Below are 24,706 nucleotides of genomic sequence, written 5' to 3' on the forward strand. Positions count from 1 at the left end.
CAACTTAACTAGAAGCTAAATTTCAACAGGCAAGAGGCAATAGCTGTCTTTTAGAACTTAGGCTTACCAAGAGAAATGCAGGCTCCAACCACTATGTGAACATACGCCTGAACAAATGCATCAGCATTTATCTCATCTGTGTCACTCATGGTATCACCAAGGCCTTTAACACCATTCTGAATAACCTCCGGAATTTGTGATTGAATCCATTCTTCAGATGCATGAACTCTAGAAGAAATTAAACCATAGTTAAACCTGAGAAGCAACTTATAAATGTCATTGCTGATTGAAAAGTGTTGGGAGCATGTTTTACCTGCTCCACATTATCAAATTCCGAGCAATCACACGGAGCATTATAAAATCAGGTCGAACATAGTGTAGATCAAAATGTGTCTGAGGGACAGATAACCTAGAATAGACCAACTCTGACTCTGTCTGCAATGGATTGAGAGCAACATTAATGATTAGAAGATAGTTGTCTAGGAGGTTATCTCAAAAGAAGAAGTAATATTATGTATAAAATTACCTTCAAAAACATAAGAGCAAGGGCAATGGTGGCTCCAGGTGCAGTAACATCAACATTGACTGCAGAGCCATCCATTATCTGCAAGAGAAATGGTACAGTTTCGGATGATTGGTACTTTATCTTTAAGCCAGATAAGAATAGCAGTAATATAATATCTGTGGAGCGACAAGACGACCTGACCTGTCCTGCACTCCGATTATGTTCATCAATAGATGGAACAAAAAGATGGAACGTCTCCTGAAGATCAGTTTAAAGAATTTATTCAAAAAATGAGAACAACACTTCAGTCATAAATCATAATTTTGGAATCTTATCGCATAAAACAGGAGGCAAATTCTGCAAGCATCTACGTTTTGAGGCTCCTTTCCGCCAATGTACTGGAATAACCGATCAACCAAAGCGTCCACGAAGCCAGGAGCATCTTCTCCACGACCTTCATTTTAAAAAAAAAAAAAAAAAAAACTTAGAAACAGACGTAAGCCATAATAATGTATATGACCTTTCAATCATACCCAAGGCAACCAATCCAAGTGAAAACCCAGCTGCAACTGCATATCCCTCCCTTTCAAGTACATTATCTCCTCCACTTCTACGACCTATTTCACCCTGCAAACCGGTTATCAGTGGTTGAATTCATGAAAAGCATGAATAAAACTTGAATTAACACTATCTTACAATTTTGGCCAGACATGAAACCATCGCTTCTTGCATGCAAGCAAGATCAGTATGGACTAGTGTTAACAAATGGACGGGTCGGATCGGATATGAGCGGGTTAAAAACGTGTTATTAAAAACGTATAAAGTATCCGACCCACCCATATTCAGACGGGTCAAATTTGGTTGCATGACATACTTCTATCCATGATTTTTACAAGATCAAAATTTTGAGTGCATCTCTTGTGAAAACAAATGCATAAAAATATTTGAGTGTAATCACATAGATATTTTTTTCCAGAAGCAATAATCTAGGATTTGAGTTGTTTTCTCTGTCCATTGAAATAAAATCGACTTATTAAAGGTTAAATTGTCAACTTTTGGATTGATCCCATCTATTGAAATGTTGATATTTTCATTTAAAAATAAAACTATATGCTGAGAAGCTACTAAAAATTCTTAGGATACACTAAGTTCTAACAAAAAAATTGGTTTTCTTCCGACCTATCTATTTCTCCGCCATACCCTTTTGGTTCTTCATGTAACCATTTCTCAGCTCCCTTTACATTTTACAAAAGTAATAAAGACAAAAGAGGAAAGAACACATGGAGGTGGCATTTACAAGGATGTAGGGGCGCTAAATGGATAAATAAATGCAACTCACCGTTCTCTCCTTGAGGCTCGACGGTATCGCTCACGGTCTGTATTATAATCCATTTTATACAGTAGGTTATACGAATTGATCCAAACCCGTTTTTAACAGGGCAAGTAGGACAGATACTCTAATATTTTATCTATTTTGCAAGCACTAGTCTGGACTATCTAAAATCACTTAATGCTTTCACTTTAATGCCACAACTAATAAGCAGATTCAAATAAATCTGCTATTTCCCTACACCAAACTTCCAGGGGAACAAATTTATTTTAGATGAATTATCCCACTACTCCAGTTAGCTTTCAGTAAAAGCAGAAACTCAGTCATGCACCAGACATAAGAACTCAAGTTTTCATATATTTGAACAAGGTGAACACTTGTACACATCTTAACATGTCGAGACGAACTACCCAATAATACAACGTGCTATTCAACACTTAATCAACAGATGATCCAAGAAAACTCCAGAAGAGTATAGACCTCCAAGATTTAGAGAAAGTACCAGAAGAATTTGCATTGTTTGGGGATGTGCCGATCCTTCGTATAGAAGCCCAACAGAGAGGAGAGCTGCTGACTGAAAAGCAATCCAATCGCAAGAACAATCATTTTCAACACAAAGATACTTCATTAAGGACGCGGATTATTTACCAAAAAGAAACAATAAAGCAAACATCACTTTCACGCAAGTACATGGAGGAGTCAAACACAGACCATTAACTCTTCTAGAGGATAATAAGTGGAAAAAGAAACAAGAACAGAATCATATCGGAGTAAGGATATCATGGCAGATTTGAACGTATTGCCTCCTCTGATTTGCTAACAAGCATGTTGACATAGCAAGAAAATTGCCAGGGGACAAAGAGGAAATTATCCAGACGAAAATAATAAAATTAAGAGGTAAGGATCAGTACAGCACTTCGTCAAACAGGCCTATTGTTTACTAGCTTGATTGTAGGAGATCTTTATTCTAATTAATTTGCGTAATTACTGTAGTTGATTTCCTTTCCTAGATTAGTCATAGGACCTTTTGTACAAATAACCGTGCTCAATGGATGTAAATACATACTGAAATACACAGAAGTCTTTTCTTTTTCTTTCTCAAATTCGTCACCTACATTGAAGTCTTAATAGAACAGAAGTAAAAGTTTAATGACCATATGAACTGCAAATAAAAGATAAATCCATAGAGAAGACCAATTTTCTACAAGAATTTAACCTTTTTACAGATTCACAATGTATACTGCAATTACCTGCAAAAGGGTTGGCAATTCCAATTCCGGAAAGGAAGATGGATGACGGGATGGTATATGAACATAGAGAGACTGCATGGAGATCACAATAAATTCTTGATTCATTAGAAGGAAAAGGAGAAAAACACATCTAATGACAAATCAATAAACTGCAACTAGATAATAGTTTACTAAATTAATAATGCACACAACAATAAGGGACCTTTGAATACCAGTGCTGATTGTTAAGTAGATATTATCATTCAGTAACTGAAAAGGGCAGATTTGGAGTGCTCAAACCGGAAAATGTGTATAGATACGAGAATCAAAGCCACACTAACTCAGTTTAGCAACTACAATTCTGCAACTTTATATCTGAAGCTATTAAGAGGCACTGTACTCATCAAATTATTAAGAGTTATCCTCCTACGCTTAAAAAAAGGGCAGCCCGGTGCACTAAGCTCCCGCTATGTGCGGGATCCGGGGAAGGGCCGGACCACAAGGGTCTATTGTACATAGCGTTACCCTGCATTTCTGCAAGAGGTTGTTTACACGGCTCGAACCGTAACCTCCTGGTCACATGGCAAAACTTTACCAGTTACGCCAAGGCTTCGCTTCTGTTATCCTCCTACGCTTCCAAAAGTAAACAATCTGGCAGCAGATAGTTACATGTTGTGGAGAACAACAAATGAAGTGTAAGGACGCTTTTACAGAATATCTCAACAATAATAGGGCCTAGGGCCAAAGCAAGTTGAAAGTTAATACGGGTATTAAGATCCATTGTACAATCAAGAACTTCATGTAGTACTTCTGTTAAACCCATTAGTGAAGAGAAATACCACATCGGTGACGGATGAGAATCCTGGGCTCCTTATAAGGTTCGGGCAATCCTCCTCCCTTTGAGCTAGCTTTTGGGGTGTAGGCCCAATGCCTAATTTGACAATTAGCATGGGTAATTTCCACGAGACTCATATCAACTACAACCTTGTATTTATTCCACACCCTCCTCCCCCCCCCCCCCACCAAAAAAAAACCCACCCCCAACTATTTTTTATTTTTTTTTTGAAACTGGTAACTTTAAAAAAAAAAAAAAAAAAAAACCCACCCCCAACTATAAAAGACAAAAGATAAAAAACAGCAATCAGACATGTGCATACAGATGTTGACAACTCCTAAACACTACGTGTAACTACATAATAAGTGGGAGTCTCTTGGACGACCAAGGGTAATATTGTCTTTTTGCCATTTATCAAACCCACGATCACCGACGCTTCCACTTCATTTTTTGCTCCAGCCTTCTCATTGCTTCTTCATTCATTTACTTGGGTTTTCTCTGCTTCTTCTTCATTTTCTATTTCTTTATTCACCTCTTTCTTTGTACTTGGTTTGATTTTGCTTACTTCGATGGTTCACGGGATTCTGCAATTCATACCAAGAATCGCATTTCGCTACGTTCTTCATAGATGCGAGAGCTGAGATATCCGTTGCCAAGAATCATTTTTGTTTCAAAAGAAGCACAGGTCCTCCCGCGCGCACTGCGGATTCGTTAGTCACCCTGCACGCACGCCGGCGACGGGAGGGAGACGCACGGAGAGGGGCCGAAGCACCCCGTGCTGATCTACATTGTTGCATGTAGGTAATTTCTTTTACCTTATATTGAAATTGGGGTTTCAGGCATTCAGTCAAAATTCCATCTAAGAGTTGGACCGAGCAATTGATACATCATAACAGGAATTAAAATCGTTGGTAAAATTGTAATTCCTGGCGGAACTGGTTTACTTCCGAGTGAAGTATCAATATGTTATATTTAAACCTTCCAAAGGTTTGATTCTGGAGCAGTAGTTACCAAGGTTAACAAGGTAGGAAAATTCATTGCATTTTGTTGAAATTTTGTTTGTTCATCTTTTTCTTCTGCTTCATCTTTCTTTATTTGTCTTTATAAATTTCTTTTATTTTAGCTCTCTTCCTTCTTTCTTATTGGTTTTGCTCATTCACCTCCCGAAGATCAAGATGCCAGCTTTTCGACTCCAAGCTCTTCCAATTCTATAGCTGAAAATAAAAAAGGCTAATGCTGATGTTATTACTTGGATTTTGAGTTCGCCCAATGTTGTAGTTCCACAGAAATCCCCTGAAACTCAAGTGGGAGGTGAGCCGTTTGACATCATTAGAGATTCTAGGTGCAATTTGTTTTGCATGTACTCAAAATGTGTGTAATGTATATATTTATGTGAGTGAAATTATGTAGTAGCAAATGCTAAGCTAAAATGGTCATGGAATCAACTTATCCAATTGAATGCAGCAATTCAAACAACATCCTCTATTCTCTGTAGTTATCCATCTGATTTTATTTCAAGTTCCAACTGAACAATTTCAGTGCTTTTAAAATTAATGTTTCACATGGTCTTCCTTGATCTCCAGATGAGATGTTCTATGTCAAAATGATAAGTACAGTCGTCTGAAAGTTTTTTATATTTGTACAAAGAAGCATCTGTAGAGGCGTGCAAAGCAGCAAACTAGGTGATTTGCAAGTTAAAATAGGTGCCTGATTACATTATGAATGGTTTCATCCCGCATCAGTTTCAGTATTTGTAGGTAAATATAGAGTCAACATAGAGATAAGGTAGAATTCTTACTACACCTTATATTTGAAGACTTATATAACCCTACTACCATACATCTGCCATAACTTGTAGCTTGGATTTGACTATATTTCGTGGCAGGTGTCAGGCTAACTAAAGGATTCGCACAGTATAAGTTGAAGAACCAAGTCCAACGTCCAAAAATATTGCAAAATTACTGTAAATAGTTGTACGATCTGCTGGTGTTCCAGAAAAATGTGCTTGAAGATGTTATAATTGTTTCGTGGAAATAAAACAAAGTTCATTTACTTTTGCTTCATGCCTTCTTCCATTTAAGTAGCTGATTAATTGCTAAATATTAGGTTTATGCAAATATTTTATCAGATAATTGTTCACTTTAATGTACCATGTTGTTGTCGAAGAGTCTACTTTTTTCCGTTTCCTTCTTTACCGCATGATGCATCCGAGCTTTACATTTTTCAGCTGAAGCATGTTAATGTAAAAGCTTATGGCTTTTTGTTTGGCAAACAAATAAATAGAATTACTGGGCGTCATTTATGAAGCAATATAAATTATGAATGGCAGGTTTCTGTGCTTAAGCTGGTCAAAACAATCGAAGATGACTTTCTAAAAGTGACATTAGGGGAGTTGCATCATGTGCTCAATATTTAATAGTGTCACATTGAATGTTTTGGTCATAAAAAAATTATTTCTCTTGCTGTCATTTTTTGAGTTTACAATATTATGATATACTCTTTTTGTTTGCCGGGTATCTAATTTCACTCACCAGAATAATATTTGCACTCCATGTGATGTTTGAAGAAATCGATAAGATGCCATATTTTTGGGCAATTGGATATGTTGTTATCAGTTGCCACTTTTTACTTTGTAAAAGTTATGGATTTCCTGGTTAAAAATTATTTCCAACATCTTTTAATTGTTTTTTCGTACTGAATAATTTTATGCGGGGAGAAGTTTCTTTATGAAGTTATACTTCTTGGCTTTCACAGCTTGAAGATGCGACATGATTTTCTTTGAGAAATCCTCCCAAGGTCCTTTATTTTGAGTATTTATACAAGTTCCTGGTAGATGCTTCACATTCTTTGTATTGACAAATTTCAAAATGTTAATCTTTCTCCTAGTAAAAAATGTTCTATCGGAAGGTTTTCATGTTGTTCACTTCCAATCATTGGAGAAATCTATTGAAGGTAGAAGGTGAGTCAATTCTTGAGTTATATTTGTATTACGCTGGATCTGATTGTTAGTTATGTTGATCGGTATCTCTCTTATGATGTGATGGTATAATTGATAGCAACTATGATAATAGCTAGGAGCAGTTTTGCATGATAATCTTATTGTAAGAGATAGATTTTCTGACTATTAGTATGAGAAATATGATGTGTGTAGTAAGTATGAGGCTTGTGCACCTCAAGTTTAAGAATGAGCTAAGATAAAAACATTATACTCCAAGAAGCATGAAAGCTTGACCTTTTGATCCACACGACCTCGCAGATTCTAAACTTTGTGGCTGGCATATGTCAAGCACTATGTATTATGCAGGTCTAGCAAATGGAGTATGCACTTTTAAATTACTTGCAGTTTAAAATAACACCTCCAACAGATGCATTTTTTTAAGATTTTCGCTAAATCTTTTACCATCACTGAATAATTCCTTTTAATAAATAATTTAGGAATTGATACTTAAAAATATATTTCAATAAGTATCATCTTGCAGCACAATAACATAATGAAGTAGTCTTTTCACCACAAAAGTCTGTTGCTTATTCTTCTTGTACATATTCTGTGTAAAACAAGATAGCAACTAAAAACTTAAATAGACAAAAAGTAAAAGTCCAATCCAGATAAACACTAAAGTCCAATCCAGATAAACAGTTTACTTTGAAGTCCCTGGCATCAACGTCAAAAATTTGGTCGGGTCCACTCTTTTTTTTCTTATTGCTTGTTGCAAAGGAGGCAAATATCATTCAACCCTAAATTTATGTGGTGGAAGGGAAATGACGACTTTGTACCACCGTGCTGCCAAGTCCTCACTGCTCTAAGTTTATAGTTAATCTGGTTTTGTACGAGTGATGGTCTAACAGCACTGTTATATTTAGCTTCACATTTCAGTACAAATTTTCATATCACTTAGATTGTAACTATATCTTTTTTGGGTTGAATCTAGCTATGTTAACTTGGAAAGAAGTTGGGGGGTACGTACTGGCTTCACAGGCACACGACCAAATAACTGCAGGAAGGAACCCCCATAGCTTCAGGAGAGAACTTTACCAGCGAAATGAATTTAGCTGATGTTGAGATATTATGCTATCCTATAATCGAGCTCAAAATTTAGTGATTTCTACTGTGGAAGTAATGTGTTACCTTTCAGGTGCCATACAATTTGTCTTGAAATGTTTAGGGTTAAGTAAACTAAAAACGACTAAATATAAGGTTTTAGGATTAGGAGTATATACGTTTGAAGCTGTAGACTTGCAAAATTATAGTAAAAATATTGGCAATGGCTGGTTTGCTTCACATGATAAATGGTGAAAACAAACAAGACCCGTTTATTAGTTGATAGGAGTGAGAGTGATTCATTGGCTGACCCAATAAACAGTTCGTTCCTTTCTTTAGTGTGCACTCTCATTGTATTTTTTTTTATAATTTAAAGATGCTGCTTATGAAAAATTGTACAATGAACATCCAATCTTTAATGTTTAAGCATTACACATATGATAAAGGATTAGTGATTGAGGAACATTTTTTGATAAATCAGAGGCATGTTTTATAACATCACGATAAGGCATTACAAATAAGAAAGTTATCGTTACTAGATTGCAATTGCAGTATCAGTGACAAAAGGTATAAAATGATATTAGATGGTCAAATTTGAAATTGACTAAAAAAGGTATGGAATTATCAATCCAGTAGTATACTGTGTCTTTTTTATTTCAGGCAAATGAATTAAATTGAACAATAATATAGATTGGACTATTTCGAAAGATACTTGTTAGCTGATTGTGTCTTTTTGTCTTGCACAGTTAATCAAGCCTTTCATCAGCTAAAGCAACAAAGAGAGAATTGGAGAAATTTTACAGCATTTTCTTGTGTAAATTAATCTTGATGACAATAGATTTTGGCATCTTACTCCTAATTAAGCACATGTTAAAGTGCAACAAACGTATATGCTAATCTGTGTTAAAATAGAAAAAGTACATCAGGCACCCGTGCATAGCACAGGCACTCCCATCTGGTAATCAAAATATGCATAGGCCACGAAGCAACTAGATCCTAATTAGATAATTCAGAGACCAGAGGAAAATAAGTACTCTTCGTTACAGCAGTTGATATTCACAGAAGGTGGAGCAAAGAAAGACAAGTATCGAATAGGCAATGGAGAAAATGAGGAAATATTCCTTACCTTTGAGATTGCTGGCTGCATAGTTCCCCTGTATGATGCTGCAAGGCCAAGCATCAATCCAACAGTTGTACTTTCATGTTCCTACAAGGGATGACATCACCGGATGCAGAAAATAAGCATTTGTCTCATAGATTAATAATTCGTTAAATTCCACCTATTTTACTATATCTGCTAGCCGAATCTCTCAACCTTATAGTTGTAATATACTCAAAAGGATTTTGAAACCTGAGTATGGTCACTCAAACAAACATGACACGAGTTAATTGCCACTAAAAAAATCTTGCATTTTACCAAGGGGAGAACTTCAACTATGTAGGCTGTAATTATTCTTCCGACCTTCATGATCATCCAAATAAATTCTACTTTGCGTAATTGCACAACGTTCTAGCTTCAATGCAAGTCAACGGTATCTAACAATTACTTTAGTAGCTTTATTAACATTAATCTTTTCCATTTTTTCCCCATAGGAGCAGGAAATATTATATGTTACATATGCAGTACAAATAAAAGAATGATGAGTGAAGTTCGTTGAATCTGAAAGAAAAGAATATCGTAATTTTAGTAAGGAGGGGAACGCACTTGATTAAAACAAGATCGGTCCTGAAAGAAATAAACAACCTGAGAATAATATTGGTATATATCAGTTATAGTTAAGACGCGAAGATGTCCATGTAATCCCAAAGCAAGAAGTAGTCCAGCATGAACAACACTGGGCTCTTCGGGTTTGTTATATAATATCCATGTTCTTGACATTTTTCCCTGCGTAAGCACATGACGATGCATCAAAACGTGAAGAAATAGCATCAAGTAAGCAAATCGAACTTAGATTAGTATCTAAATAAGACACTGGACAACAACAGCGGGATGAAGCCACATGCAAATAGATACAGTATTTCAAGAGCAAAACTGAACCTGAGGTGGAGCAAGCCTTAATCCAGCAGCAACTGCATTGTGAAACTCAGGCCAAGATTTGAGTTCTTGAACATTCCTCACATTTGGATCTAAGTTAACCTAAACAAGCACAAGAGGCAAGACTTACACAGTAAAACTTCACAAACACACAACTGCTGCAAGGTAGACATGGACCAGGGGAGGGGTATATGGGTGGTTAGGGGACTGCTCACAAGTGCCTACAGAAAATCAACAAATACCATAATGCTGAAATGTGGGCAATGCGCACAGGAGCGGGGTTTACCCTGTGCGCACCCGAAGGGTAGCAGCTGCGGGTTCCCTTGTCATCCCAAAAAAAAATGTGGGCAATGCCAGAAAAAAATGTACCACATTAGTTTGGCAGAAAAACTACTAAACATCATGCAAAGGAACAAACTTCAAGGATAAAAAGTATTCGCCAAAATCATGTGTACATTCAGTAAGTAAAAGGAATCAACCTGGCTCCAATCAATTATCTGAAGACCGAACTGCTACTTAAAAGAAATACATGCATAGACAGAATTAGATGTCCACTGGAATTTTTCCAGACCTACCGTTGCATTTTGCTGTGCAGGCAACCGACCTGCCAAGACAAGCTTGGGGACCGTGAGTGCCTGCAGATGTTAAAACAACTTTTTTAAAACACCACAAGGACTAACTGCTAAATTGTCAATCCAAGACTATGCTAATCTATTCCAATTGTAGAAGAAAGTAAAGGATGGTACCTCCGTCAAGAGAGTACAGGTTGTAGCAAGTGTAAATGCACCACGGCCAAAGGGAAGGGCAGTAGTCCTTTGAGCAAGCTGCCATAATTGAGCCTAAAGAAAAGAAAAAAAGAGAATCAATGTGACAGATAAACACTTGTAGAGTTGCAACCACATGTGAGGTGTAAAGGATATAATATGCACATGGTCATCAATGTTACAGTAACAATGTACAGTCTCTCTAGTTAATCTATTCAAGGTTCTACATTTGTCTTTACTACAGGCAAGTCAGCTTCAGTTCAAAGCTTTTATTTCCTCCAAAAGAGGCATTTGGTGCTGCAATAAAAGCTGATAACTGTAAAAAAAGTAGGGTGCACGGTGCAGTGTCCACGTTCTTTAACAATGTCACCATAATGTGGCTTAGCAATGCCTTTACTTGTTTGTTTTCTTTTTTTTCTTCCCCAATCAGTTAGCTGGCTTTCCAACACCTACCAAATTAATGTGTACCCTTATAGTAAATTCTGTTTACAAAGAACACATATACAGTACACTACTAAATCAGTAATTTAACAAGCAATGACAGTGTATGGACATATAAGTTGCAAGGTCAAGAGGTGAACAGTGGTCGAAAACCAACTAGAAGAGGAGAGCAAGAAGCACATGACATTTTAAAGGAAAAACATATTTATCATTACATAGCATGGGGGGAAAACAGGTAGTGTGTTCTTTAGTCCTGGAAATAACATGTAGCACATACCAAATTATTGAAACAGTATACCTGTTGGAGGTCCTGATCTGACGCAGTTGGATTAACAGGTGTTTGAATAACAACAGGCCTAGCAGAGCATAGAAGACGTCTAACCTACGAGTCAAAATCATTGTTTAATGATAACAAAGAAGCTTAAGCAAATAACATAAGTGCAGCACTTGACTGTGCTAGGAACTGCATGATGAAATTAGCAAATGCATAGATAAGGTATGCCTGAGAAATGAAGTTAATGGTCTACTAAGTCATTGACTGGATGGGATCATCAAGTATATACTATGGTTTTCACACCAGAATATTGATCAGAAATTCACCTACGATGGAGTATACATGGATACTCATCAGTAATTTATAGTTTCAAAGCTTCATCAAAGACCACAGGACAACCAGACCAAAAGATACTGATTCAGACTGCATGACAAGTTCAGGAGCCAAATACACAGACAGAAGAAAACATCATCATGTTTAATAAAACAAACACTAGTTGCCACTTTGAATAAGCAGGTTCTGCTTTATCCCTCAAAATCACAAAACTACTTGTTCCTATTCAGTTTCGCTGGCCAGCAGCAGTCCAAACAATAATAAATAAAGCAGCAATCACAGAAATGTCCAACACCTGATAAGTAAACACCAGGAGCAGAGGAAAAGAAGTAACACTTAATCAAATGGAAACAGTCACTTCAACCATAAAGGGAAGGGTCTGGGAATAAGGGACTTGAGGGTATTCAGTAGGGCCTTATTAGGAAAGTGGCTATGGAGATTTTGGAGGGAGGACCAAGCTTTATGGAGGAAGGTTATTGAAAAAGAATATGGAACTGAAATAGGCGCTGAAGGAAGTCAGATAATAACGTTGAATGGTGAAAGAGGAGATTGTAGCTTACTATGAGAAGCTATACACAGAGACAGAAGGATGGAAACCTCAATTAGACATGAGGAATTCTCCAAGAATTGGAGAAGAAGACAATGCCATACTGATGGCACCATTTGAACCACATGAAATTCTGGAAAGTATCAATGCATGTGCAGGGGATAAAGCCCCACGTCCAGATGGTTATTCTATGGCTTTTTTCAGACAGTGCTGGGAGATCATCAAAGCAAATTTAGTTGCTGGAATTCAGAACTTCTATGAGGAAGGAGTGTTTGAAAGGAGCATAAATGCTACTTTTGTGACATTGATCCCTAAGAAAGTGGGTGCAGTGGAGCTAAATGATTTCAGACCAATTAGCTTGATGGGGGGTTTACAAGATCATTGCAAAGCTTTGGCAGAAAGATTGAACAAAGTCATACACAGGCTGGTGGACAGACAACAAATGGCTTTCATTAAAGGCAGACAGATAATGGATGCAATACTGATAGCAAATGAATGTGTAGATTCCAGACAGAGAAGTCAGAAGCCACGCATTTGGTGCAAGCTTGATATACAGAAAGCTTACGATCACCTAAACTGGGACTTTCTAGTGAACATGCTTCAGAAGATGGGATTTGGAACCAGGTGGACCGAAAGGATCAAGCAATGTATCAGTACTGTAAAATTCTCAGTTTTGATCAATAAAAATCTTGCTGGTTTTTTTCCCTCTCAGAGGGGACCGAGACAAGGGGATCTTTTCTGCCCTTTTTTCTTCATCTTGGCAATGGAAGGGATGAGTAACTTGATTCACACAGCAAAGGAGAGGGGTTGGATAAGGGGTTTCCAGGTGGAAAACAGGGCAGGAAATAATTTGGAGATAACTCATCTGCAGTATGCTGATGATACCCTAGTATTCTGTGAAGCAGTGGAAGAACACATGCTAATTCTAAGGGCCATTTTCATCATTTTTGAAGCTGTATCAGGACTACATATTAACTGGGGGAAGAGCTTTGTATATCCAATCAATGATGTAACAGAGTTAGTGTCCTTACTAGAGAAGTTGGGAGGCAAGGTTGGGGAACTGCCAACAACATATTTGGGCATGCCTCTGGGAGCAAAAAGCAAGTCTAAAGGTATATGGAATGGGGTGATAGAAAAATGTGAAAAAAAACTGACAAACTGGAAGAGTCGATACCTGTCTTTGGGGGGAAGATTGATACTGGTTAATAGTGTACTAGATGCTCTCCCATCCTATATGACGCTTGTGTTTCCTATACCAGTGAATGTGGTTAAAAGGATATATGCTCTAAGGAGAAACTTTTTCCGGCAAGGTAATGAAGACAAGAAGTTCCATCTAGTTAAGTGGGAGGAGTTGACAATCAACAAGGAAGTAGGAGGGGTGGGAACCAGAGACATGACCAGACAGAACAAGAGCTTGTTGATGAAATGGTTGTGGAAATTTGCAACAACTGACAACTCACTTTGGAAGGAAGTGGTCACTGCAACTATGGGATGGAGGATAAGTGGATGACTGAAGTGGTAACTACCCCTTACGGTTGCAGTTTGTGGAGATCTATCAGAAATCTATGGCCTTTAGTTTTGGCTAGAGCAAGATTTAAAGTGGGGAATGGTTTGAAGGTGTCCTTTTGGGATGACAGTTGGTGTGGCCAAGAACCTATGTACCCAGATCTTTACACCTTATGCGAACTTCAACAAGCCACAACTGCTGAAATATGGACAGGACAAGGATGGAATCTACACCTAAGAGGGAATCTGAATGATTGGGAGATGCCAAGGATAGTAGCCTTTTACAACACAGTAGCACATTTCAACAATTTAACAGGTGAGAGGGATACTTTGGAATGGAAAGCTGATAGTAAAGGGAGTTTTACTGTTAAATCTGTATACAGAGACTTGTGTTCAACAAACAAATCAGGAGGCAAGATGGCCTTGGAGGATGATACGGAAAACCAAAATACCTTACAAGGTAAACTGTTTTTCCTGGCTTTTGGCAAAAGAAGCAGTGCTAACTCATGAGAACCTGAACAGAAGAGGATTTCACCTATGCTCTAGATGTTACTTATGTGGGGAACAAGCAGAGACAGTCAACCATCTTTTTTTGCATTGCAAAGTGACAGACCAGTTGTGGCAGTTCTTTCTCAAGATAAAAAATGAACTGGGTGAAATCAGGAAGTATAAAAAAAGTAATGAAGTGTCGGAACAAAGATGGTAATGCACCAAAGAAGGAGGAGAGATGGAAGATTGTCCCAGCAAGCATATGTTGGACAGTTTGGAAGGAGAGAAATCAGAGATGTTTTGAAGATAAGCAGAGCAGCGTGCAGAAAATGAAGATGAATTGTTTAGCTATTTACTATTTTTGGTGTAAACAGGAAATGTTAGATCAAACAGTAAATATTTTAACAGCTATTGACTGGTTGTAATTTAGTGGAAATAGGAAGGCAGTGTAAGCTGTAATACTTTTGGAGGGGGACTACACATTTGGATGTAGTTATACCTGTGGAACATCGAATGGTGGCCCTTCAGAAGTGCATTATTAAAGAATGACTTCTATAGATATGTCACTTTCAACTTTCAAGCATGCGCAGGACTCGACATTTGGAAGCAAAGATGTTGAAGGGATTAGGGATACCCTGTTATGTGAAGCCTTTTCATCTATGTACAGTATATCGAGCCTACATACAAGTAGAGAAAATAACAGGGGGGAGAGGTAGTCTGGGATTTGATCCTTAGAAGAAACTCTTAGGACTGCAGATGGGAGGATTTCAGCAGATTTCTTCAGTTCCTTTACAAGCATAGGGTTTTACTCACAAACTATGTTGCTCAAATCCTCCAAAAATGTTGCTGCACCCATGTCGAATCTTCCAAAAATACGCTATTTTTGGAGGATCCAACATGAGTGGCGGCACTTTTGACGGATCCGAGAAACACAACTCACAGATACAGACTAGTGAACATGGGAAAGACAAAAGGATATTGTCTTCATTATCAAGTCATTCTAAAACAGCTTGCTGAAGCGGGAAAAAGAGAGCTTCCTTACTTTAACCGTTTGGATTCAGAGAGCAATGGGTAATGTCACGAACAGTAAAGGTGTTAATGTCAGGATGGGAACTCATAAGAAGTAGAGCACGGAGGCAGCACTCCTAGCGGTCATTTGGACACGAGGGGGGGAAGGAACGGAAGGAAGTTTGATTCTTTTGCACATATTTAGAAGATTATTTTAGTTTTCAGTATATTTTTGCACCTTCGAAATTCCGGTTAGTACTGACGATCGGATGCTGTTTGAATAGAGAATCATGTCATTTTGTAAGGTTCTCTACGCGGTTCACATTTTGTATGCAGTATTCTCCCCATCTTTTAATAAAACCATTACCTTTATCAAAACATAATAGGGGCAAAGGAAAAAGAATTCACATCCTAGCCATAAATGTTTACGATGTGGTGCTTTCAGGTTTGACTTTAAGAATGTTGAAAAAATGAGCAAAGGATTTGATTGTGAAAGATCAATTTTCTTCTTATATAAAAATCATTATTGGAGCTGCATATGTTTGGTAAAGAGTAATCACAAATTAAGCACTAGGACACTACACAGAGGTCAAGCTCATCATAAATAAAACTGACATGACAGTCAGGTTTCCATAACGAAATGGATGTGGATTGACTCTTCAGACAAGCGTAATCGGAGAGCCTTTTAGTATGACTTTACAATCAGGTAAGTGGGAACTCATGGTTAGGAGCCCGTTTGGATTGGCTTATAAGTTGCTTATAAGTTGTTTTCAGCTTTTTTGAATGTTTGGCTGGCCAGCTTATAAGCCATTTTGTGATAAAATAAGCCCAAAAAAATAATTTGACCGGTTTGGCTTAGCTTATCTAAAGCAGCTTATAAGCTGAAAACAGCTTATAAGCCAAAAAAAAAAAAAAGTTGGGCTGCACCAACTTATTTTTTTTTGACTTAAGCAGCTTTTTTTAAGCCCATCCAAACAGGCTCTAGCTCTTTTAAAAGTGAGGCAGGGTTGTATTTACTGCAAAGCAGTGCCTGCAAACATCTATTTTCAGCATGCACAATAGTAAAAACTTACCTCATTCAATCTCAGATCACGACCATACCGCAACTGGATGCCAGAGTTGAAAATATGCTCCATCCCATCAGCCACAGATCCCTCAACAGAATCTACATCCTCTAGCTTGTTATCCTCTGATTGTATTGTGTCAGATATTGAGGAAGGAATCGTCACAGGATGCAGGTTCAACATGTAAGGAGTGGACATACATGTCATATTTACACTCATATGGGGCTCAAGCTCCACAGATTTTCTTGAATATGCTAAACGTGAGAAAGCCAAATCCTCCCGACCAAGAAGAACATATGCAGCAGCAGGCCAATCCATTGGAGGAGAGTCACGGCATTTATCCAATGCCTGCACAAGAACAAAATCACCCCTTCTTTAATTAAAAAATAAGTCAAATAAAAATAAGCAACGGTAAGTTGTCTCCGTGTGACCTATAGGCCACGGGTTCGAGCCGTGGAAGCAGCCACTAATGCTTGCATTAGGGTAGGCTGTCTACATCACACCCCTTGGGTGCGGCCCTTCCCCGGACCCTGCTAAGGCGGGATGCTTTGTGCACCGGCTGCCCTTTATTATTAATAAAAAAAAAATATTAAAAAAAAAGGATCTTGAGTGCATGGAAACATCTGGGTATAATTTTTGTAACGTGAACTGCTGCAATTAAAAGGAGAAGATTGTACATCCATTAAGGGTACTAGATGTCATTAACACCCTTCCATTGGCATATTTGTGTGTTCAAGTGAATAGATCAGAATATCTAAATTTTGCACTTCTAAGGATGGGAAACCTTGGATGTAAAATTCTTTTAGCTCTTCACTTACATCTCGCAGAGGAAGAGAGACTCCAGCAGGCAACAAGTCTAACTGCTGCAGACCTACTCTTTCTCCAACCATTGACAAGACAGTTAGTTCCTCCGGAGTATTAAACGATCCAGACGCAACAGCACAAGAAACACCAGAAGATAACCTCTTTCCCAAAAGCTCAGCACCGCATAACAGGCTATAGAATGATACAATTTTCCGTCCCCAGTTGACAACAGAACTTCCATCTTTAAAGATCAAAGATGGGAGATAACTAATACTAGTAGAACTACACCCATGCTTCAAGCAGGACTCAAGCCACCTGAATAAACTAGGAGGATTTCTCTTGGAGGATGAGATCAGAGATACTTCATGGCCTTTTGAGAGGCAAGGAAAGTCGCGTATATAATGATCCAAGTAGCAATCTTCGCGCAGGAAAGCTGCAATATCACATAATAGAACCACCAGAAGACCCATATCTCTGCATTAAGTTAAGTATATTAAGTGAATAACATGAGATTATGGAACCACAGTATGCAAAAGAATTTTACTAACACATCAAGAAAACTTTGTTTTAATCAGTCACATCAGGAAAACTGCAAAGGTCAATGTATTCAGTAAAAAATTGTTTACATGAAACAGAAAAGCTCAATAATCTACAAATATATGTCAAACAGTTAACACCAAGTCCCAAACACAGTGCCAATTTATTGGCAAGATATACTTTATCCACTAGAAAGTAAAAACTCAATTATCCAGAACAGAGACATTCACCTCCCTACCCTGGCAAAGGGAGACGGCTTATAAAGTCAAACATATGATGTTAAACAAAGTTTTTAACTGAAACAACCCGAGTTCTGATTCAAAATTACCCCGACAACATATCAACCTTAGAGTTGCAAACCGACGAGACCAAAAGATATAAATTCATGCACAACTTGCTCATTTGTTTTTCTTTCTTTTTTTCTTTTTTTTTTTCTTTTTTTCCGTTATGGATCCTCTGAGGTAACATTACGTATCTGTACGCAATATAGGAAGGGATCAGGGCCTCATGGAAGGCCCTCCTAAGTTCAGCCAAATACATCATATTACAGCAAACAGAGCTCATCTCCAGATATTCTTGCAATTTTACTTATTAAGAATACCTGGTTAATGGATAACAAACAAATAATTGGAAGTAAATGAAAAAACAAAGGACTTCAACAGAAACCCCAAACAACTCATGTCATGTGACACCATCTTCTCTTTTTTCTTTTTACGACTACCTGGTTATTGGATAGCAAACAAATCATTGAAAGTAAATGAAAAAACCAAAGAACACCAACAGAAATCCCAAACAACCTATGTCATGTGACACCATCTTCTCTTTTTTCTTTTTCCTAGTTATTTGCAAGAGCAATGCAGATCACTTTCTATAGCATCTGGTCAATCCGTATCTCCAGAACTATGATGAAATTGAGAAAAAAGCATATGCAATTTCAAAATTAGAATATTTCTACTCAGAGATAATAATTTACAAGTTTCTAATTTAACTCCGGTGGCAGATAAGCTAAATCTCTAGCCACTGTGTCCTCCATTAGCCTCTCCAATTCAAGATCAGCATTACAAACCTCTCCAATTCAAGATCAGCATTACAAAAAAAGTGGTTTAAAGATACAAAGAAAGTTAAATCAGCAGAAGAGCTCAAAACTTTCTCAGTATACATCCTATCCAACTTAAATAATGATACAAACATCTTGACATTGGTCACCGTTGAATTAGACATCAGTCTGATACTATAAAGGCACCACCAAATATTTATTGCCATCTTATGCATCCTGAAGAAGGGCTCCAAATTTCCGTTAAATGTGTAAAAGGATATCAAGAGGGTGTTCGTGTAATTTCTTATGGGACAAACAGAAAGATCTACAACATGTGCAGTGAGAAGGGGCATCACAGCTCACTGTATAAGTACAATAGTTGGAGAGACAAAGGGCATCAAAGCTGAGTTTAACAATAGATGTGCGGTCAGATTTAGAAGACATTAGCTCCAACGTCAAATGTGAGAGGATAAGCTGGAATTGATTCTTCTTCCCCTCTGCCTCTTCTTTTTTCAGGTAACACAGATAGAACAACATTGTTTTTGATAAACATCGGAGGCTATGTAGTAGGCTGTAAATATGAAATATTAAATTCCAGATTTGGTCTCCTTTTACTTGAAATATGCTTTTACCCTTCAATTGTTTCCGTAGCAATAATACTTGTGAAGAGGCATAAAGAACTAGTGTTACTAGCCCAGATGAAAAATGAACATAGGAGATGGTTTAACATGACCAATGAGCTGATGAAACAATAAATGTACGAAAAGGGAAGTTACCGTTTACGGTGATTGTCTAGTTTCAAACTTTCATATACAGTATGCAGTGTATCTAGGGTCTCAGCCACTAATTCAGCATACAACGAATTTCCAGCATTATCTGAGGTACCCCTGGATGATCCGGGTGAATACAATCCCTGCTGATCAATTGAAGTTTCTGAAAATCCAGATATAGGATAACTTTTGCTGTATTGCTTATGATATCTGCTGTTAATAAGAAACTCCCATGAAGAGCATGAAACAGAATCTGAAAGCTTTTCAGAAGTACGACTAGACTCTTTGCATATTCGTGATATTACACTTTGAAAGGATTCCCACTCAGAATCAGCAGTCAGATCTGTCCCACTCAGATATGTTTGATCATCATTGCGCCAAAGGAGAACAAGAAAGTGATTATACAAAGTAGAGTTCAGCCCCTCAGCCATTGCAGTGATACAATCATTTGCCAAGGACGATGATGGATTGCGTCGCCAAGTACATCGGTAAATCTGAAGAACCAAAAAAAGCAGGGAATCATAATTCCATCCTGGTCAGAAACTCAACAGACCTATATCAGACTACATATGGTTATCAAAATAACAGATTGAGGATAATAACTTGTAAACCAAAAGCTAGCTCATGAGGGTAGGATTGCCCGGGTCCATATAAGCAGACCACCAGTTCATTCCCCAACCAATGTGGGACGCTAACCCACTCTAACACACACCCCCCCCCCCCCCCCACGCCCAGGCCCAACTGCAGCGTGGACCGGGAGCCCAAACAAGGATGACCTGGCTCTATTACCATGTAAAAATATGGCACCTGGGCCTAACTCAACCCCAAGAGCTAGCTTTTGGGGTTGAGTTACGCCCAAGGTTCATAAGAAAGGACTCCCTGTAGCTCCCTGTAGCTTGTTAGCCATCAGAAAGGAAAATATACCATTCTACTCCTTTTTTTCAATAGCATGAAGTTCTCAGTACTTATCTTTTGCACAAACAATTTCATTGTTTTATGCGATATAGAAATTAAGTGGCCTCATCCTAGTCATCTAAAGCTCAGAGAATTATAGACAACATGGTAAACCTGATACAGACTTACAATCTCATCATCTGATGTTTGTCCCATGACTGTTAACAGTCACAAAACGGAATGCAACAGTTACAATGAGGAACTTACACACTACTTTAGCCTAAAATACAAAAGCCAAATAAAGTCAGCAACCATACCCGTCCACTGTTCACAATCACATTGATACGCTCCTCAACAGCATCTGCTAACCCAACAATTCTAGTATCATGCAAAACCTGATCTTTGCCAAGGTGAGACAACTTGAACCTACAAAGGCATTGCTTCCCGCACTGCAATTTTAAAAGTTCACATATCATATTTCATGAGGAAATCAAACATTACCTGTAAGTGAAAGTGATGCGCAAAGATGATGACATCTTTCCACATAAACTTAGAAAATAAACTTCCAAATTTAGAAATGGTTAAAAAAATAAAAAAATAAAAAGTAAAATGAAAAAGTCTAAATATTCTTTATCACAATGTGGATGATCATAGGAGTTCTATTTCCTATACTGTGTTCAATAAAGTATATCAGAACAACAGAACCACAAAAGGACATGTTCACATTGGATCAGTATGAGATTAAAATGTTACAATATCCTTGTCATGTCCTGCAGGCTACACCCATGTGAACATTGTGGCAAGCCAAATTTGAAATTTCCTCAAGAAGCCAAAATGTGTTTCATGGAAAATATACCATGACTATCTATGTCAAGCATGAAAATATGAGGATAACTAAAAAAGTACAAGTGTTACATGCCCCAGATTTGTAAAATTCTGGCAGGAAGAGAAGGGGGAAAAAGAAAGAAGGACAATCAAAAGATGTCCTATTTTCCGCCCATTTTAAAGCTGCTGCCCATTTTAAAGCTGCTCCACATTGACCCTACCCAAGTAAAATTAAAAAAGAGAATGAATTTACTCTAATCTCAAATTTCAACAGAAGAATCTGATTGATGAGTTCCAATAGATGACTCAATGAATATCAATCAATCAATTACTTAAGCCTCAATAATTTAGTTGGGCATCAGCTATATGAATAATCATTTGTATCCATCGCACTCTATTCAGGTCTATTTCATTCCAATACTAAATACTAATTTGCATGTACATTCGAATTAGGGGTTCTCCAAATCTATAAATTCTCTAAATCTCATACTTATCCATAAATGGATATACGAGTTCAACCAGAACAAAAGGCTTCTAGCAAACAATGGATTTAATGCAACTGTAATAATAACTAAGCCTTGTAGCTTGTTTGGACATTTGTTACCTATTGTTGTTACTTCAAATACAACGTTTGTTTGATTGTGATTAAAATTTATTGGATTGTATTATATTGTTGGTATCAAACATTTTATTGTATTGTTAAATTTGTTTTTTAACATAACCCTGAAAAGGCCCGTTTTATGTAACAACAGATTTAGTGTGATTTGATCGTTACCTTACTTATTTTTCCCATTATGCCCTTACTTATGGAGGAAAACATTATGAATTTCTCTTATAACTGTTGAGGATATAATGGACAATATGAATTATACAGTTTTTGAAAATAATACACTATCCATTCTATGGTATGCGTTATAATGCATGTTGTTAGGAAATATTATCTATGTTATAAATTATGAAATGAGTTCACATATTATTTTTGTTTAGATTAATATCTTGTTTTTGATTAATTTCATTAGGAGCTATATGAATTTAATAACTTAATATTTTTACAAGGCATAATTGGAGATAAATTAGGATAAAGAGATCGTCTTAGATTATTTTTATGAGTAACTGTTGATATATCTAATATTTAAATCAATTAAGGGCACTTTAGTAAACTCATCTGTTAAATGTACAATACGACACAGTCAAACCAAACAATAAAGACACAATTAAACCACAACAAACTATACAAGCATTGTATTTACAAAACAACAGTACAAAACAATACATTATGAAACAATGGTAACAACCATCCAAATAAGCTTTTAATACTAGCTAGTTAGGATCGTGATATGTTGCTCGACTCTCCAAATATGTTGCCACACCCGTGTTGGATCTTCCAAAAATGCACTACTTTTGGAGGATCTAACACGCAGCCGTTGATATTTTTGAAGAGTCCAAGCAACATATTCGTCTTTATGGGTCCTTCGCTTCAACTATGTTCTGTTTTTAGCTAAATTTGCTTTAATTTCGAGAGACTATATGTTTTCTTGAAACAATTTACCTTCATGTGATTTTACATCTACATCATCTTTTTTCTTATAAAGGTGGTGTTCAAACCACCTTGTACATACCTCAACGAATCCACTGGGTACCTGCATTCTCCGACAATATATGTACCGGGTAACTCAGTCCACTAAGATTCTTTTTTATTTTGAATAGGTAAATAAGAACTTTATTGATAATCAATAATCTAGCACTAAGCTAGTGCTTTTTCAAGACAAAGTTAGAACCCATCCCTACAAAGAAGGGGTTCCTACACTGTTAGGTATCGGCATATTGCATAGCATCCCATTGGACTCCTCCATTCCAAGCATCTTGCTTTTATTAGATGTGTCACATCATCTATCACATCATTTTCCTAAAAGACTAAACATATAGACACCAAAATTTCGACTACTCTGTCATGTTATTGATTGAAAAACTGGGCCTACAAATCTGAATTGTCTGCAGTTAGATACTACACCCCTCTAGTCTAACTTCACCATCATTCTTCTTACAGTGGCTAAATTTGTAGTGCATATTTTCTCTCTTACATACTTCTACTTATTCTAAAACTCTAACATGATTGTTTTCCATAATTCTAACTTTTGGTTTTCTCCTTTGTGAATTTCATGGATTAACACAATATCATTTGCAAATAGCATACATCTATTATTGGTTAGCTCATCTGTAACTAGAGTAAAGAAGTAGCGCTCAAGGCAGATACTTGGTGTAACCCCGCGGTTACCGAAAACTTCCGCTATATTTATCTCCTCAGTGTTCTCATGCTTGTAATCGCTCCTTCATATGTATCCTTTACGCAATGAATGAAAAAAGAAAAATATCCTTTCATCCAAATTCAAGCTTTTTACTTGTATGACTTCTTGTAATGTATTTGACAATGCCAATTATCCATCTGCCCCACCTAATCTTAATTCTTCATCAGAAGTGATGAACATTATTAAGTTATACCAACTGTAAACAAGAATGAAATAAAAAAAGCTACACAATTCCTAACAAGTCATGCAAAAATTTAAAAGGACAAAAGGAGTTCAGAGAGCAAAACAATGTTTGCTGCAAACATACCAGATATCATATAAGTTTAATGTTTCAACCAAAGAACTTGTGTGGAGAAGATAACAGAACATTTGCGTTTAGCATACAAAGAAATAACTTTTGCAAAGCAGAGTCACCAATATCTTCAGAGTTCAGCCAGTAGCAAAGTAAACACAGAGAGGGTAGACATATTCCTGATGCAAAAATTTTACGATGCATCAACTGGAGGTCCTCCACTTTGACGGGGAAAACAAGAGGAATGCAAGTCATGGCCAAGAATTTGTCTTCTACTAGCAGGACCAGTTATTTAAGATAGCCATAAAACTTACATATAGAAGAAGAGTGTTTTCTGATGTCAGCACGACAATGTCCATAAATGGAAGTCCGCCCACTTTAACTCTGAAGATGAGAATTGGCAGTCAAGACACCAAAGTAGTAACATAGCTGCAGAAAACCAAAATATATAGTAAAAACTAACCCTGGTCGAGTAACAACAACTGGTGCTGCAGCAACTGAGGGTATGCTCCAACTCATGTCAGGCTTAATATCATAGATAACTTCGGTATTTATTTCTATAGTCTGAAGCCGCAGAGACAACAGCTTTTTTTGCTCTTGGAGTAGAAAGCAAATAATGGGTGATGCATCGTGATCAGTTGCTAGAAATACCTGAGAGAAACGACAAGCACATATATAAGGACACAGATATATAAAATCGTTCATGCAGATATGATTTTAAACATGGAAGTTAGATGCCTAAATACTGTGGTTCACCTATGTTATTATGCTACATACAACCAGAGTGAGGACACTAGGAAGAAAAACCTGAAATGTGCACATCTTGGAGATATGCCCCGACAA

General features: G+C 37.2%; 1 protein-coding gene across 5 annotated transcripts in view; it reads right to left on the bottom strand.

Moving 5' to 3' along the window:
• The window catches only part of LOC132054318 (anaphase-promoting complex subunit 1), a 50,478-nt gene that overhangs the window by 17,068 nt on the left and 8,704 nt on the right, over positions 1–24,706 (bottom strand). For 4 of the 5 annotated variants that reach the window (XM_059446376.1, XM_059446360.1, XM_059446371.1 and 1 more), the window contains 20 exons: positions 24,327–24,514; positions 24,178–24,247; positions 20,758–20,889; positions 19,553–20,040; positions 17,218–17,677; positions 16,409–16,747; positions 11,477–11,560; positions 10,720–10,812; positions 10,549–10,608; positions 9,977–10,075; positions 9,683–9,823; positions 9,065–9,145; positions 3,086–3,157; positions 2,338–2,409; positions 1,039–1,132; positions 877–959; positions 707–763; positions 527–604; positions 314–435; positions 68–228 (listed from right to left, as the gene is read on the bottom strand). In XM_059446376.1, the coding sequence (XP_059302359.1) occupies positions 68–228; positions 314–435; positions 527–604; positions 707–763; positions 877–959; positions 1,039–1,132; positions 2,338–2,409; positions 3,086–3,157; positions 9,065–9,145; positions 9,683–9,823; positions 9,977–10,075; positions 10,549–10,608; positions 10,720–10,812; positions 11,477–11,560; positions 16,409–16,747; positions 17,218–17,677; positions 19,553–20,040; positions 20,758–20,889; positions 24,178–24,247; positions 24,327–24,514 (2,974 nt within the window). The remainder of the gene's footprint in view (positions 1–67; positions 229–313; positions 436–526; positions 605–706; positions 764–876; positions 960–1,038; positions 1,133–2,337; positions 2,410–3,085; positions 3,158–9,064; positions 9,146–9,682; positions 9,824–9,976; positions 10,076–10,548; positions 10,609–10,719; positions 10,813–11,476; positions 11,561–16,408; positions 16,748–17,217; positions 17,678–19,552; positions 20,041–20,757; positions 20,890–24,177; positions 24,248–24,326; positions 24,515–24,706) is intronic. The other variant, XM_059446363.1, reaches the window with a different exon arrangement.

The sequence above is a fragment of the Lycium ferocissimum genome, chromosome 1 (genome assembly GCF_029784015.1).
Source record: "Lycium ferocissimum isolate CSIRO_LF1 chromosome 1, AGI_CSIRO_Lferr_CH_V1, whole genome shotgun sequence".
Taxonomy (NCBI): Eukaryota; Viridiplantae; Streptophyta; class Magnoliopsida; order Solanales; family Solanaceae; genus Lycium; species Lycium ferocissimum.